At 39.8% G+C, this 14641-nt stretch overlaps 1 protein-coding gene across 1 annotated transcript; it reads left to right on the plus strand.

Moving 5' to 3' along the window:
• The first annotated feature begins 531 nt into the window (after positions 1–531).
• On the plus strand, positions 532–12754 carry tnfaip8l1 (tumor necrosis factor, alpha-induced protein 8-like 1). Its single transcript, XM_056242691.1, has 2 exons — positions 532–794; positions 12160–12754. Exon 2 carries the CDS (start codon positions 12165–12167, stop codon positions 12723–12725), a length of 561 nt encoding a protein of 186 aa, XP_056098666.1. The 5' UTR covers positions 532–794; positions 12160–12164; the 3' UTR covers positions 12726–12754.
• The last annotated feature ends 1887 nt before the right edge of the window (positions 12755–14641 follow it).

The raw sequence follows: 14641 nt of genomic DNA on the forward strand, positions 1-14641 counted from the left end.
TCGCAGGTGTTAGGGTTGTTTGTGTTATCAGTCACTGAAGAGGATGTCATATGGTTTAAGAATTTCTAGTGTTTATTTACAGCCACCGGATGTTTTTGAATGTTTTCCATTTATAAACGGAAGAACAGGTCAACATCCGGCGAGGATGACTGGATCTGTCTCGCACCTTTCTAAGTATTCCTTAATGTAGAGTTCACTTACACAAATGTATAAATAATAAAACTCAGGTATTAGCGATACAATTCAGGTATACCTCACGTAAACAACCCATTGAAACTATCTATTAAAGGTCGACCGCCATTTTGTTTACAGAAGAAAAATCACTAATACGAGAGTTCCCCTTCATTGTTCAACAGAATTTCCTCTGGGAAATTTTCAGCCTTGGATTTTCTCAGGATAATGACGGGAAACCGTATGGAAGGCTGGACGCACGCTCCTCTCTTCCCTCTGATTGGCCCGTTGGGGAGCCAAACCCGAACGTTATTGGTCAATTAGAACGTCACTCACCGAGCGCCTGAGACCCTCATGTTTGAAACTTTTCGAAAAGGTGGAGTCAGGTTACAAACTCTCTGGTAACCAAACGCGAAAAGAGGGAGAAGAAAACGCTTCAATTATTCACACCAGCGGCTCAGACCCAACACATACCTGTTGGACACATTTTACCGGTCTTATAAGATAGTTGTAAGCCTTATCCTTGTGTTGGTTGTTTATTGGCTGTCAGTGTGTTTAGATGGAGGTTTGAAGAACGAAAGTTACTCTTTAGACGCCCAGTATCCGGTTGAAATAGGCGAGAGGTGAGTGAGTGAGTTTCTAACACACATTCTGCATGTCGTGCATTCATGAACACATCATTTTTCCTTCTGTGTCTATAAAAAAATCAACATTTGTGCATAGAACATGTGCTTTTGTTATTTATTGGGGTTATTTTTTAATGTTATTTAGTCAATGCATAACGTTATGTACCTCTGTTTTGAGAATAAAAACAAAAATCATGCCTCTATTGCGTGCATAGACCATCACATTGTTAAATAACAAACCAAGATGATAATTATTAATAGTATGGAAACACTAATTGCTAATTTGACAGCAACTGAAACATTGAAATGAAGGCGTTTTGCATTTCAGTGAATGCAAGGGATCAATAACTAATACATATTTGAGATGCAATACAATGTAAACTCTATTAGAGTAACAGGCCGGTAACTTATTGATAGAAACGGGAGGATATGACCTTATTTACTGGACTGCAAAGTTCACTTGCATAGAGGCTTCGGATGGTTGTAGCCTAGGAAACATTAACCGTCGACATTCTTCCAGTTGTCTGGGATGTGTCCCAACCTTCGTTGTGTTCAGCACTCAATAGGTGGCTTTTAAAGTGTTATTTCACCCAAAAATTAAAATCATCCCATAATTTACTCCCCCTCAAGCCAATCTAGGTGTATTAAGCTTACGTCGATTGTTGAAAGAAGAATGTCATATTCTTCTTTCAACAATCGACGTAAGCTTTATAATGGGAGTGAATGGTACCTGAGAAATTTGAAGTCCAAAAAAGCATATCTATCCATCATAAAAGTAATCCATATTACTTAATAAATACCTTCTGAAGCGAAGCGATGCGGTTTTGTAAGATAAATATCCATATTTAGAACTTTATAAGCCATAATCACTGGCTTCCGGAAACGTCCGTCTGGTTCTTTTTTTTTTTTTTTTTTTTTTTTTTCAAATTGTAATTTTTTGGGTGAACTAACTAACATTGGCCTTTAAGGCGCATGTTAACTGGCATTTATTATATGCATATAGAGCCTTTACCTTCAAGACTTTGAGACTTTGTTGACTTAGATACTGTTGAATATAGAGTCAGGTAGTTGGATATAAAGAACTTGCTGTTTTAGTTAAGTCCATTAAGGCACATTAATGCTGACTGGGCATTTTGTACGTGCAGGAAAAACCCTCATCCATCTTAGGCGGTTTAACTTTACTAGTGGTTGACCGATATGGGTTTGTAAAGGGTTCAATCCAATGCTATGACAGACAGAGTAAAAAATATGAGAGTAATTTTGAGGTCAAATTTAAAATACGATGTACAGGTGAAACTCGAAAAATTTGAATATCATGCAAAAGTTAAAATGTTCAACTTAAAATGTGAAACTAATATACTATATAGAAACAAACTTTGTTATATTGTTTTCATGTTATCACTGTGAAGCGCTTTGATACAATCTGTATTGTAAAAAGCGCTATATAAATAAAGGTGACTTGACTTGACTTATATAGACTCATTACATGCAAAGTGAGATATTTCAAGCCTTTATTTCTTATAATTTTGATGATTATGGCTTACAGCTTATGGAAACCCCAAATTCAAAATTAGAATATTGTGAAAATGTTTTCACAGCTGTATATCATCACAATTATAACAAACAAAGGCTTGAAATATCTCACTTTGCATGTAATGAGTCTATATAATATATTAGTTTACCTTTTAAGTTGAATTACTGAAATAAATTTAATTTTCGAGTTTCACCTGTACAATCGCAATTACGAGAAACAAAGACATAAAAACACAATTACCTTTTTATAATTGTATTTTTTTTACTCTTAGATGGAAACTGGTTTAAGTTTATGTTCATGTCATTAAATAAAAAATCAGACGTATACAAAAATTGCCCAATATTTGATCAAAATTCACCAAAAAACACAGACATTTGTTCATCTTTTCTGCATCTCAAAACTAATGATCGCTAATTCTGTCGGAGAGACTCGTTCTCATAATGAACTTTCCAGGCTTTGATAAACCTTTGCACAAAAGCACACTTAATCAACCCAAAACCTTATTCCTAAATTGGTTCATGCATTATTAAAGTGTGATACTATTTTGTGGAACCGCTGAATAATTCATTGGCACCGCAGGCTTCTCTAGATCTGTGTGGCCAGAAGAAAAATATGAATGCATTTTTCTTATAATTGTGACTATAGCCCGTGAACCCTGCACAGCAGACGATCGATGTGAACACAGCACTTCCACATGAAAGACGTGCCACTGTTGCACGCTGTGCTTGTGTTGCTTCAGTCCGTACCTGAAAACAGAGCTAGTTTGAGTTTGGACACTGGCCCTTTTGTTGGCCTCTCCAGCTGCAGGAAGCTTGTTTCTCGTTTGCTGACATTGGGCGTCAAGAAGGTCTATGCTATTCACACCAAACAGTATGTGAGATTAAAATAAGCATAGTACACTCACCTAAAGGATTATTAGGAACACCATACTAATACTGTGTTTGACCCCCTTTCACCTTCAGAACTGCCTTAATTCTACATGGCATTGATTCAACAAGGTGCTGAAAGCATTCTTTAGAAATGTTGGCCCATATTGATAGGATAGCATCTTGCAGTTGATGGAGATTTGTGGGATGCACATCCAGGGCACGAAGCTCCCGTTCAACCACATCCCTAAGATGCTCTATTCGGTTGAGATCTGGTGACTGTGGGGGCCATTTTAGTACAGTGAACTCATTGTCATGATCAAGAAACCAATTTGAAATGATTCGAGCTTTGGCACATGGTGCATTATCCTGCTGGAAGTAGCCATCAGAGGATGGGTACATGGTGGCCATAAAGGGATGGACATGGTCAGAAACAATGCTCAGGTAGGCCGTGGCATTTAAAACTTGCCCAATTGGCACTAAGGGGCCTAAAGTGTGCCAAGAAAACATCCCCCACACCATTACACCACCACCACCAGCCTGCACAGTGGTAACAAGGCATGATGGATCCATGTTCTCATTCTGTTTACGCCAAATTCTGACTCTACCATCTGAATGTCTCAACAGAAATCGAGACTCATCAGACCAGGCAACATTTTTCCAGTCAAATTGTAGCCTCTTTTTCCTATTTGTAGTGGAGATGAGTGGTACCCGGTGGGGTCTTCTGCTGTTGTAGCCCATCCGCCTCAAGGTTGTGCGTGTTGTGGCTTCAGGAATGCTTTGCTGCATACCTCGGTTGTAACGAGTGGTTATTTCAGTCAAAGTTGCTCTTCTATCAGCTTGAATCAGTCGGCCCATTCTCCTCTGACCTCTAGCATCAACAAGGCATTTTCGCCCACAGGACTGCCGCATACTGGATGTTTTTCCCTTTTCACACCATTCTTTGTAAACCCTAGAAATGGTTGTGCATGAAAATCCCAGTAGCTGAGCAGATTGTGAAATACTCAGACCGGCCCGTCTGGCACCAACAACCATGCCACGCTCAAAATTGCTTAAATCACCTTTCTTTCCCATTCTGACATTCAGTTTGGAGTTCAGGAGATTGTCTTGACCAGGACCACACCCCTAAATGCATTGAAGCAACTGCCATGTGATTGGTTGATTAGATAATTGCATTAATGAGAAATCGAACAGGTGTTCCTAATAATCCTTTAGGTGAGTGTATGTTGAAAAGATACATGCATGATGTCACCCGTGCTCACTATAACAGATAATATTGCCCTCAACCCATTGCGCTTTGGAGGAGGAACTACAAACACGAGTAAAAAAGAACTACAAAAAAAAAACATGGCGGATGTGCGCGACCAGCGGTGAGAGGTTTAGATAAAGGTTTGAGTGACTAATTAAAGTTTAACCTGATAAACAAGATTTTTATTTCATGTTATCCATGTTATATTTCATCTGCAACAACAATGTGGACTTTTATAAAGATCAGTTTGGCCATTAACTTTTAAATGCATTAATCAGTCCCTCCAGAAAAACGTGATTATGCGATCGCATGATTTAGTGCATAATCAGCCAAAGTCCGCATATTTATGCGGGGGTCGCATTTTTTCAAATACGCCGCACTTTCGCCGCATAAATTGCCGATTTCCGTGCAAAATATGCGGGGCTTGCATGATTTCATAATCCTCGCATTTTCGTTGCAAAAAAGTCACATATATCTCAGCAGAAAGTTGAAAAATGTTGCGTTTGCTTCACACGAGAGCCGCCGTTTCCCCCTGTTGCCATGGGAACGTTACGAAGTGACGTAATTACGCGACATGAACATCATCGAAAAGCTGTAAAACAGGAGCACACTTTATTTTTTTATATTTCATTTATTCATTTTTACAGAAGTTGTAGCATATTCCTCTTGTAAAGCTACAGAACTTGTTGGACTCATCAATGTTTTGTAAGTTTGATGTGTTTATTAAGGTCTGAAATAACACAAGATGAGAACTGAAATATTCCAGCACTTTCTGTGATGTATACGCTTGCTTATCATAGGAAGTCAGAAGAAATGACTCTTCACAGTAAGGTAGGAGCCTAGTGAGAGCAGGGTGTTGGGGAATCACTTTTTTTCTTCTCTTTTTTCATCAAACCGCAGTTTTTGCAAGTTCATCGCATAAATATCCCGCATATTCCATCGCATTTTTAAAGAAAACGGGCCGCATAATCAAGGATTTGTGCCCTTAGCAATTACAAAAAAACTCCGTTTTTCTGGAAGGACTGAACTTTATGCATTAATATGAGGAGCGTCTCCGCATGAAAGACCCGTGACTGCAGATCAACGTGATTCTGCATTTCTCTCCGATACGGTAGGAAAGTAAATGAAAAGTGGAGGAGTTTAACTGTGATAAGATGATTGACAGGCCAGTGTGGAGAGCAACTGTTAAAGTCCCACTCCGATCATATTTTGAGCTATTTTTAAACATTCCCAGTGGTCTTTAAATTATGATTATGCCATTTTTAGCCAAAATCACAAAACCTGTGCCGTTTTCTGGGACTTCGCCTCAGCAGAGCGGCAGTTGCTCATTAGCAATTCGCCTCTGCGTTGTGGGCGGAGCCGTTGGCACGGAGACGCCCCTCCCCCTGCCCGTTGCTGAGAGCTCTGTCTCTCCCGCTAGCTTACACCCCCAATACCGGTGGGGCAACAGTATTATATACACGTTAATTATTATTATCCGAAGTTAATCAAAGTTATCACCGATCATTATTTCACTCCAAGACGCCGCGTGTGGAGACGCCCAGTGGAGTTACTACGTCACAACTCCAGTCTATTTTAGCCGGCATTTTAGCGTCTGCTACTGATTCACAGCCATTTGAATGTAGAAAATACAACTTTGAGCTGATTTTTCTCAAGATATGTCCTCTAACATCAGAAAAATGCCACAAGAACATGTTAACACCTAGAAAAACATTAAATAAAGACGCAATTGAATGACGTGATAGTATGTCCCAAAGCTTGTGTACTCGTCTGCTACACACTCTTTTCTTCACAAAAAGAGTGCATACTTTTAAGGCGTAGTATAAGTAGGAGAATTGAGATCCATTAGGTGTAGTTCCAGCATCTACCAGCAGGGTGGAAGATAACAGCCAACCCTACAGGTGAAATCACTTACACACCTGAAACAATCAGTTCCCACACACAGGCATGGCTCAGTGATCTCCAATGTTCTCCAGCGTCCTCCACAAGCTCTTGCTTTCCCACTCCCCAATCATGGAGAATGCAACCGTACACCTTCAGGAAGGTGAGTGTTGACGCTAAGCAACTCAAAACCTCGGTCTCTCGTTACAGCCTCTTTGTCCAGTGGTGAATCAAACGCCACGAGCGTTGCTCTGATCTCTGTGGTCGTTTCACGCCAGCCTCCGTTTGTACATGAGCTTTTTGTGTTTTGTTTCCACACTTGTAAAACTCGCCACTAATGATAATGTTTGGGAAGCTGGTGAAATGCCCATTGTTGCTTGGCCAACGTTCAGCTATTTTGCTCTGCTAGTGCAAAACAAAAGAGCGTAGAATGCTTTAATCTTCTCGAGATGTGCTTGTGGAGGTGTAAATACGCCCATTTTCTTCCAACACCAGATTTTTTATTTATGCTTTTATTGTCATGTTTTTTGGGAGTTTTGACAGCTGTTATTAGGGCTCAAATGCATCTAAATCTGGTTCTAATAATGCCTGAATTGTTAATTAAGGCCCAGAACCAGCATATACCTTGCTTGGACACATTTTATTGACCTTACATGATAGTTTTAACCCCTTACTAGTCAGCCCCAATTTTGGCAAGTGATGCATTCATGACATACCCAAAATAAAAAGGTTTCTGCTCATAAGCCATTCTGAATGGACACATAACACACATATATTTAGAAAGCCAACCCTTGAGAGTTTCCAGTTCAAGACTCAAAATTAAACAGACTGTTATTAATATCATATTCCGGTCGCGGTTTAAAATGGTGTCAAGTCAAAAAAAGATTTTGAAATATGTTATATTTAGCATTTTATATGAAGCTATGGGCTAGCCTTACCTAGCAAGCACACTGGAAGCATTCCTATGCACATGTTACACTTATATTTAAAGCAATTTAAAACCATCATGGCGAACAGTTGTGCATCTGAAGTGTCTCAGCTGAAGGAAATAATCCATTTATCGGCTTTGATAACCATAACATTAAAAATTAACATATATCGGCCGATACCGATATGGTGGCCGATATATCGTGCATCCCTAGTTTTAAGTCTTTATCAATGTGGCTGTAGGTTGTCAGGGTGTTGAAGAATGAAAGTTATTATTATTGCCCAAATGCATCTATATTTAGATGTAAACATGCAAAAATGGTTTCATAATTGTCTGGCGGGAATCTGTCAGATTATCACGATCTCACCTTGTCTGTTTCTCAAGCGATTTACCTTTGATCTTGACTGATGTTAATACGAGACTCAGCAACCGATGTGTGATCCTCTCAAAATATCCAGCGTTAGTCCCGCTAACCAGGGATACCACATTTTCCCAGGGAATCGAGTCACATCAAACGTGCCTTTTCAAAGAAATGCAAATGGCGTGTGTGAAAAAAGACAATGTTCTGAGGAAGCCATCGGTCTCGGGCTGGTATCACTTCCTAATGACTGTGGCCCGGTTTCACAGACAGGGCTTAGATTGAGCCAGGATTAGGCCTTAGTGCAATTAGGACATTCAAGTAACTTTTTTAAATGTGCCTTAGGAAAAGGCAGTGGCATATTTTAAGATATGCCATTACAAGTTGCTTTCAATTAGAACAGCTCAAACATGCATTTTAGTCTGGGACTAGACTTAAAGGATTCGTTCACTTCAGAATTAAAAATTCCTGATAATTTACTCTCCCCCACGTCATCCAAGAGATTTGCTGTCTTCAGTCGAAAATAAATCAAGGATTTTTTTTGAGGAAAACACTCCAGGATTTTCTCCATATAGTGACTTCAATGGGGTCCAACGGGTCCAGATGTGAGTTTCAGTGCAGCTTCAAAGTCTCGACACGATCCCAGCCGAGGAATAAGAGTCTCATCTAGACAAACCATCGGACATTTTATAAAAAAAAAAAAAAAAAAAACGTTTTACGTCTTGCACGTCCACAATTTCACGCATTACGTAATCATGTTGGAAAGGTCACGTAGGCGGATAATGTAGGGAAGGGTGAAAAACTCGTCCGACAGCGTTGTTTTACCTTTTTATTTATTTATTTTTGTAAATGGCGTTTGACTTAGTCTTTGCACGTTCGGTCGGTTCTTACACCTACGTCCCGCTTGACCTTTCAACGTGATTACGTAATGCGTGCCGCATCACAGAGCTAGTGCAAGACAAGCATTAGTGGTTAAAAAGTATATAAATGTTTATTTTTGTTATAAATGTCGGCTGGTTTGTCTAGATCAGACTCTTATTCCTCGGCTGGATCGTGTCGAGACTTTGAAGCTGCACTGAAACTCACATTTGGACCCGTTGGACCCCATTGAAGTCACTATATGGAGAAAATCCTGGAATGTTTTCCTCAAAAACCTTCATTTCTTTTCCACTGAAGAAAGAAAGACATGAACATCTTGAAAGAGTAAATTATCAGGAAATTTTAATTCTGAAGTGAACTAATCCTTAAAGCAGCCTCTGTGAAAACAGGCATTTGGGTTTTAATTAGAAACAATTACTCGCATTGACTCAGAGTTGAAGACATTGTGCAACACGTCCCCAAGGGAACGCTCATTTTAAGAAGGGGAAATTGTCCTGTCAGGCCTGTGCAAAACTTAGGAAGTCCATTGTTTTGTTAAAGCCTCTAAAGTGTAGCGTTCGCCGTGTGAGAACCGAAATGCACGGATGCCGTATTCGGATTGTTTAGTTGCAGAAAATAATTGTGAATGACCAGCACTTTCATATTTGTTTGCAGGAAACGTGCACAAGGAGACCTTTATGTCTCGCCTTTTTGATGAGAAAAGTTGGGAAGATTTCTTTCCTCAATGTCCCGAAGCGAGACCTTCATGAATGTTTAACGTTTCACACTACCAGTCAAAAGTCATGTATCGGTAAGATTTCTGTATGTTTTTAAAAGAAGTCTCTTCTGCGCACCATTTATTTGATTAAAAATAAAAAGAGTAATATTGTTAAATATTATGACAATTTAAATGTTTTCTATTTTAATATATATTGTAAAATGTGATTTATTCCTGTGATCAAAGCTGAATTTTCAGCATCATTACTCCAGTCTTCAGTGTCACATGATCCTTCAGAAATCACTCTAATATGAGGATCTGATGCTCAAAAAACATTTATGATTATTATCAATGTTGAAAACAGTTTTTTTCAGGATTCTTTGATGAATAGAAAGTTCAAAAGAACAGCATTTATCTGAAATATTATCTTTTGTAACATTATAAATGTCTTTACTGTCACTTTTGATCAGTTTAATTCATCCTTGATGGTAGCGTTTAATGTTAAAGCTTTCGATTTTTAGATAAATGCTTTTCTTTTGAACTTTCTATTCATCAAAGAATCCTGAAAAAAAAATGTTAACAACTGTTTTCAACATTGATAATATTAATAAATGTTTCTTGAGCATCATTTTAGAGTGATTTCTGAAGGATCATGTGAGTAATGATGCTGAAAATACAGCTTTAAAATAAATTACATTTTACAATATATTCACATAGAAAACAGCTGTTTTACCTTTTAATAATATTTCACATTTCCCAATATTAGTTTTTTTGTGTGTGTATATTTTTAATTAAATAAATGCAGCCTAGGTGAGCTTCTTTTAAAAACTTTAAAAACCGTACCGATCCCAAACGTTTGATTGGTAGTGTGTGTCTCGCCTTTTTGCTGAGAAAAGTTGGTATGATTTGTTTCCTCAACGTCCCGAAGCGAGACCTTCATGTCGCATGAATGTTTTACGTTTCACATACAAGAATGGTTTGTGTTCCTCCTATTAGGTCGTGTTATTTGATTTCAACGTTTAGCATGTTTTGACTTCAACGTGGGAGTCGTTCCAGCCGAGACACTCAAGATAAACATCTCTTTGGATCCTAGTTTGGATGCATGACTGTTGTTTGGAAGAATGCTAAACCGCAGCTCCGGTTTAAGTTTTTCTTGTTTGGAAATCTCATTTTGAATGGCCTCTTTCAGTGCAATACTTTCAGCGCAATGCAATAGCTTTTAGTGCAATAAAAAGGTCTTAGAAACTTCTATATATCCCACGGTTCAGACTAAAACAAAGAGATCATCGTGCTTTTGCTATTATTGCGGGCCCTAAATTATGAAATAATGTGCCATTTCAAGTTAGATCTGCACCTGACTTGCCAATTTTTAAGTCACGGCTGAAAACCTACTTTTACTCGCTTGCTTTTAAAACTCTTTATACCATGGTCTGGGTGAATACTCGATTCTGATTGGCTGCAGGGTGATAGAGGACACCTAGTAAAGGAGTTCTGGTGAAAACTGACTGTTTACCGTTCGAGATTAATAAATAAATGCGCTGGCGACATCAGCTGTGAGTAACCATAGCAACAGGCCGTCAACGTATCCGGTTACCATTTATTGTATCAAAACAAACATCTAGTTGGCCGTTATACTACGCCTACCTGTGTGTTTTAATTATAGGTTAAATAAAACGAAAGTGTAACGCCCGTGGCTAGACAAGCCTAACTTACAGGAAAAAAAACATGTGAAGTTTCTGGCTCGTAAGTTAGCTAAACTGAAGGCTTCTCCGAGCTGAGCGCACTATAAATATCTCCGGTTGCTAGACTTGTAGTCGAGACCGCCTAAACCGAGACCAAGACACTACCAAGACCAGATGGTATCGAGACCAAGACCAAGACAGACCAAGTCGAGACCAAGACCAAGTCGAGACTAAGACCGAGACCAAGTCGAGACCGGAGGGGAAAAAAACATTAGTGTTGAAGCTAAGCAATAACTTGTCAAATGTTGTTTTGCATTTGCCTGCCTATCTCTGCTGATTTCGAAGTCTCCAAATGAATCCATTCTGCAACTTTTAAATACATAATTATATTTTTAAAAACAAAATTATAGGCTTAAGTGCAGGATCCGAAAGTTGGTCGTTTTTGTTGCTATGGTTACACACACACACACACACACACACACACACCGTTGGCGGTGCGCTCAAAGTCATCTGTCAATTGTGCAGTTACCCAAAATCTCCTGAATGAAGGTAAAACCCATCATGTCACTGATATGTGTTTTACTAAATATTAATATATCAAAAACTGTACATGATATGTGTTTTTTAAATCAAGTGATCAAAGTGCTCGTTGCCGCTGGGATCAGTGGCGCGGATACAGTGTTTTCTCGCGTGGCTCGCGCGCACCGCACTGTCTTCACTCGGACGCGCGCTTCAATCCGTTGCGGATATCGTCGTGGATATTGTAGTAATGTATTGCTAAATCCCCTGACCACTATGTCGGTCTGAGACAGCGAGACCTAGACAAGACCGAGACCAAAGACCGTCAAGGCCGTGACAAGACCGAGACCACGTAAAAGTGGTCTCGAGACCGGTCTCGAGACATACATCACTACCGGTTGCTAAATAAACCGTCAGGCGTAACCAGGGAAACCAAGTTATTGTTTGTAAAAACTTTAGATTCCGATTGTAAAACTAATTAAAATATAAACTAATGTGTTATTTGGCAGGTGATCGTGGTATTAGCGGGTTAATGCCCTTCGAGGTGTCCATGTCTAGGTATTAATGGACTCCGCTGCGCGTCGGACGGTTCACGCCTCGCCGTCGTCCATTAATACCTGACATGGACACCTCGTCGGGCATTAACACTTAGATAATTTGTCTGACGTGTTTTGATGTTTCGTAAAGCACGTTGGTCAGCTTCGGCTGTATAAATTGTGCTATATAAATAAACGTTGACCTTGACTCTTTGTTTGTGTCTCATCCGTAGACATCATGGACTCGTTCAGCACCAAGAACCTCGCCCTTCAGGCCCAGAAGAAGCTCATGAGCAAGATGGCGACCAAGACGATGGCCAACCTGTTCATAGACGACACCAGCAGCGAGGTACTGGACGAGCTGTACCGGGTGACCAAAGAGTACACGCGAAACCGCAAGGAGGCCCAGAAGATCATCAAGAACCTCATTAAGATGGTGGTCAAGCTGGGCGTCCTCTACCGCAACGGCCAGTTCAACAACGAGGAGCTCGCGCTGGTCGAGCGCTTCCGGAAGAAAGTGCACACGCTCGCGATGACGACCGTTAGCTTCTACCAGATCGACTTCACCTTCGACCGGCGCGTCATGAGCAACTTACTCAACGACTGCCGCGAACTGCTTCACCAGGCCATTAACCGGCACCTGACGGCCAAATCCCACGGCCGGATCAACCACGTCTTCAATCACTTCTCCGACTGCGACTTTCTCGCGGCGCTGTACGGACCTTCGGAAGTGTATCGCGGCCACTTGCAGAAGATCTGCGAAGGAGTCAACAAGATGCTGGACGACGGGAATCTCTGATGACCAAATTATCCGAGCGTTTTCTTCAAACGGGCTTAAGCTCGGGAAGATCGTAGTCGTGAATCGGACGCTAAATGAATGTACGTTTGTCTCCTTGTTTTAGACGCGAGGAGTTTACAGCGCGAACTCAACGCAAATCTTGCTCCTGTTTGTCTGAGGGTTGAACTCGGATTCACTATCAGAGGAAATCAAGGGCTATTTACAAACCTTTTGATAGGAAATGTTCATTTCAAGCACTGCAAACACAAAACGCACTGGGGGAAGCGTATGAAACGTTTCATCTCTAATTTTAGGAAATGAGCCTGAAGCGCCACCCTCTCGCTTCCCGTAAATAGACACGCTAAAACCCAAAAGGACTGTTGACATGTCTGATGTCATCTTGCAGTTTATACTGAGCTGTTTGTAAACGATCACCCTTGTGATTTCCAAACTTGGTCATATATGCGTGTTTACGTTCGTCTTGTTTGTTTTTCACTCCACACCGCCCCCTGCTGACGGGAGGCCTTTCCCATGATGCAGTTTCTTACCGAGGAACGAAGAATTGTGTTGGAACTTCACTGTATTACCTTTCAGCATGTTTATTTGCTGTTTTAATGAAGGTTTTATATGTATAAATACATGCCTGAGCCGTTTTTTTCCTTTTATATGATTGTTTTTAATTTATATGAACACTCAAATCAACAATTTAAAGCCTTAATGTCCCTGCCATCAATGAGCTCAAAGCAGTTTTTGACAGAGATCAAAGGAATACTTTGGGTATTATATACAAGTTAAGCCCTTGTGGTTTCCACAACAAAACTGTAAAAGCTACCGAAAAATGTGCATAGAGAAGTGCACTTAGAAGTCTGTGAGGCAACTGTGTACTTGTCCCATTGACCAGCATTGTAAGTGCCCACGTTTTTATGTTTTACTTGATTATAACCTAGAATATTCCAATCTGTCCAGTTTTCTTACTAAATATCCTATGCTGAAGAGTTATTTGGATCATTTTGGGATACTTAAAAGCTCTTGTTGAACAGTTTAATGTGTTCTTGGCCTCAAAAACATTTTATCTTTATCTCTATGCACTTATTGTTCTTTGTAAATCAATAACAGAGGGTTGTTTGAATTTGTCGACTAGATTTTTAAGTACAGCTCAAGCTTACGAATAAAGTATCTCATATCCGAAGGGGAAAGAAGTGAATTTTCCGAGCAGGTCCTCAGACTTTGGCAGCGGTGAAAGCCATACCTCCTGATTACCCTCAAACCTCTCAGGGTTCAGTCTTCAGTGTGTCTTACTCGTGCCGTTTTTGGCCAATTTAAACCGATTAAGGACTGCATACCTTGTTTTTCGTTTTGCAGATGTCACCTGAGCATTACGAGACTGTCTTTCACATTTACAACATGATTTTAAAGTACAATTTTAAAGGTTATTTGTGTTAGTCACAAACAAGTTCTGTTCATGTACATTGTTTTCTTTGTTTGTTTTTTTTAGAAATTATGCATATAAATACAGTGTGTGTGTATATAAATATAATTCTTAAGAGGCATGTGTTGTTTCTTTAATGAGAACTGCAGAACAATCTAGCAAAAGAGTGCAAGTAGTATCAGCATGTTTTCCCTGGATTACAGAATGTTAATCATTTTCAGGCACGCTGGGTTTTTTTTTCTAGAAAACCAAATCTGAACTTTTTCATTCCTCTCACATGGACTGAGCAGCAAGATTGTAGACTTTAGCATTAACATAATCCAACCCATTGTGACGTATTTCGGGTGAATTAATATTCTTGGGGGAGGGGAGGGGGGATTATGATGATTATTATTATTATTATTGATTGGATTGTGGAAAGTGTGTGTTTCATACCAGCATGGATCTGCTCTGTACGTCAGGTGGTTGGATGAGGGGTTTAGTGATGTAAGCCAAAAAGGACAGTCGT

The sequence above is a fragment of the Rhinichthys klamathensis genome, unplaced genomic scaffold (genome assembly GCF_029890125.1).
Source record: "Rhinichthys klamathensis goyatoka isolate OS25496 unplaced genomic scaffold, OSU_Roscu_1.1 h1tg000744l_1, whole genome shotgun sequence".
NCBI classification, from domain to species: domain Eukaryota; kingdom Metazoa; phylum Chordata; class Actinopteri; order Cypriniformes; family Leuciscidae; genus Rhinichthys; species Rhinichthys klamathensis.

Coding starts and splice junctions, on each gene's coding strand:
- tnfaip8l1 (XM_056242691.1), top strand. CDS start 12,165: ATGGACTCGTTCAGCACCAAGAACCTCGCCCTTCAGGCCCAGAAGAAG.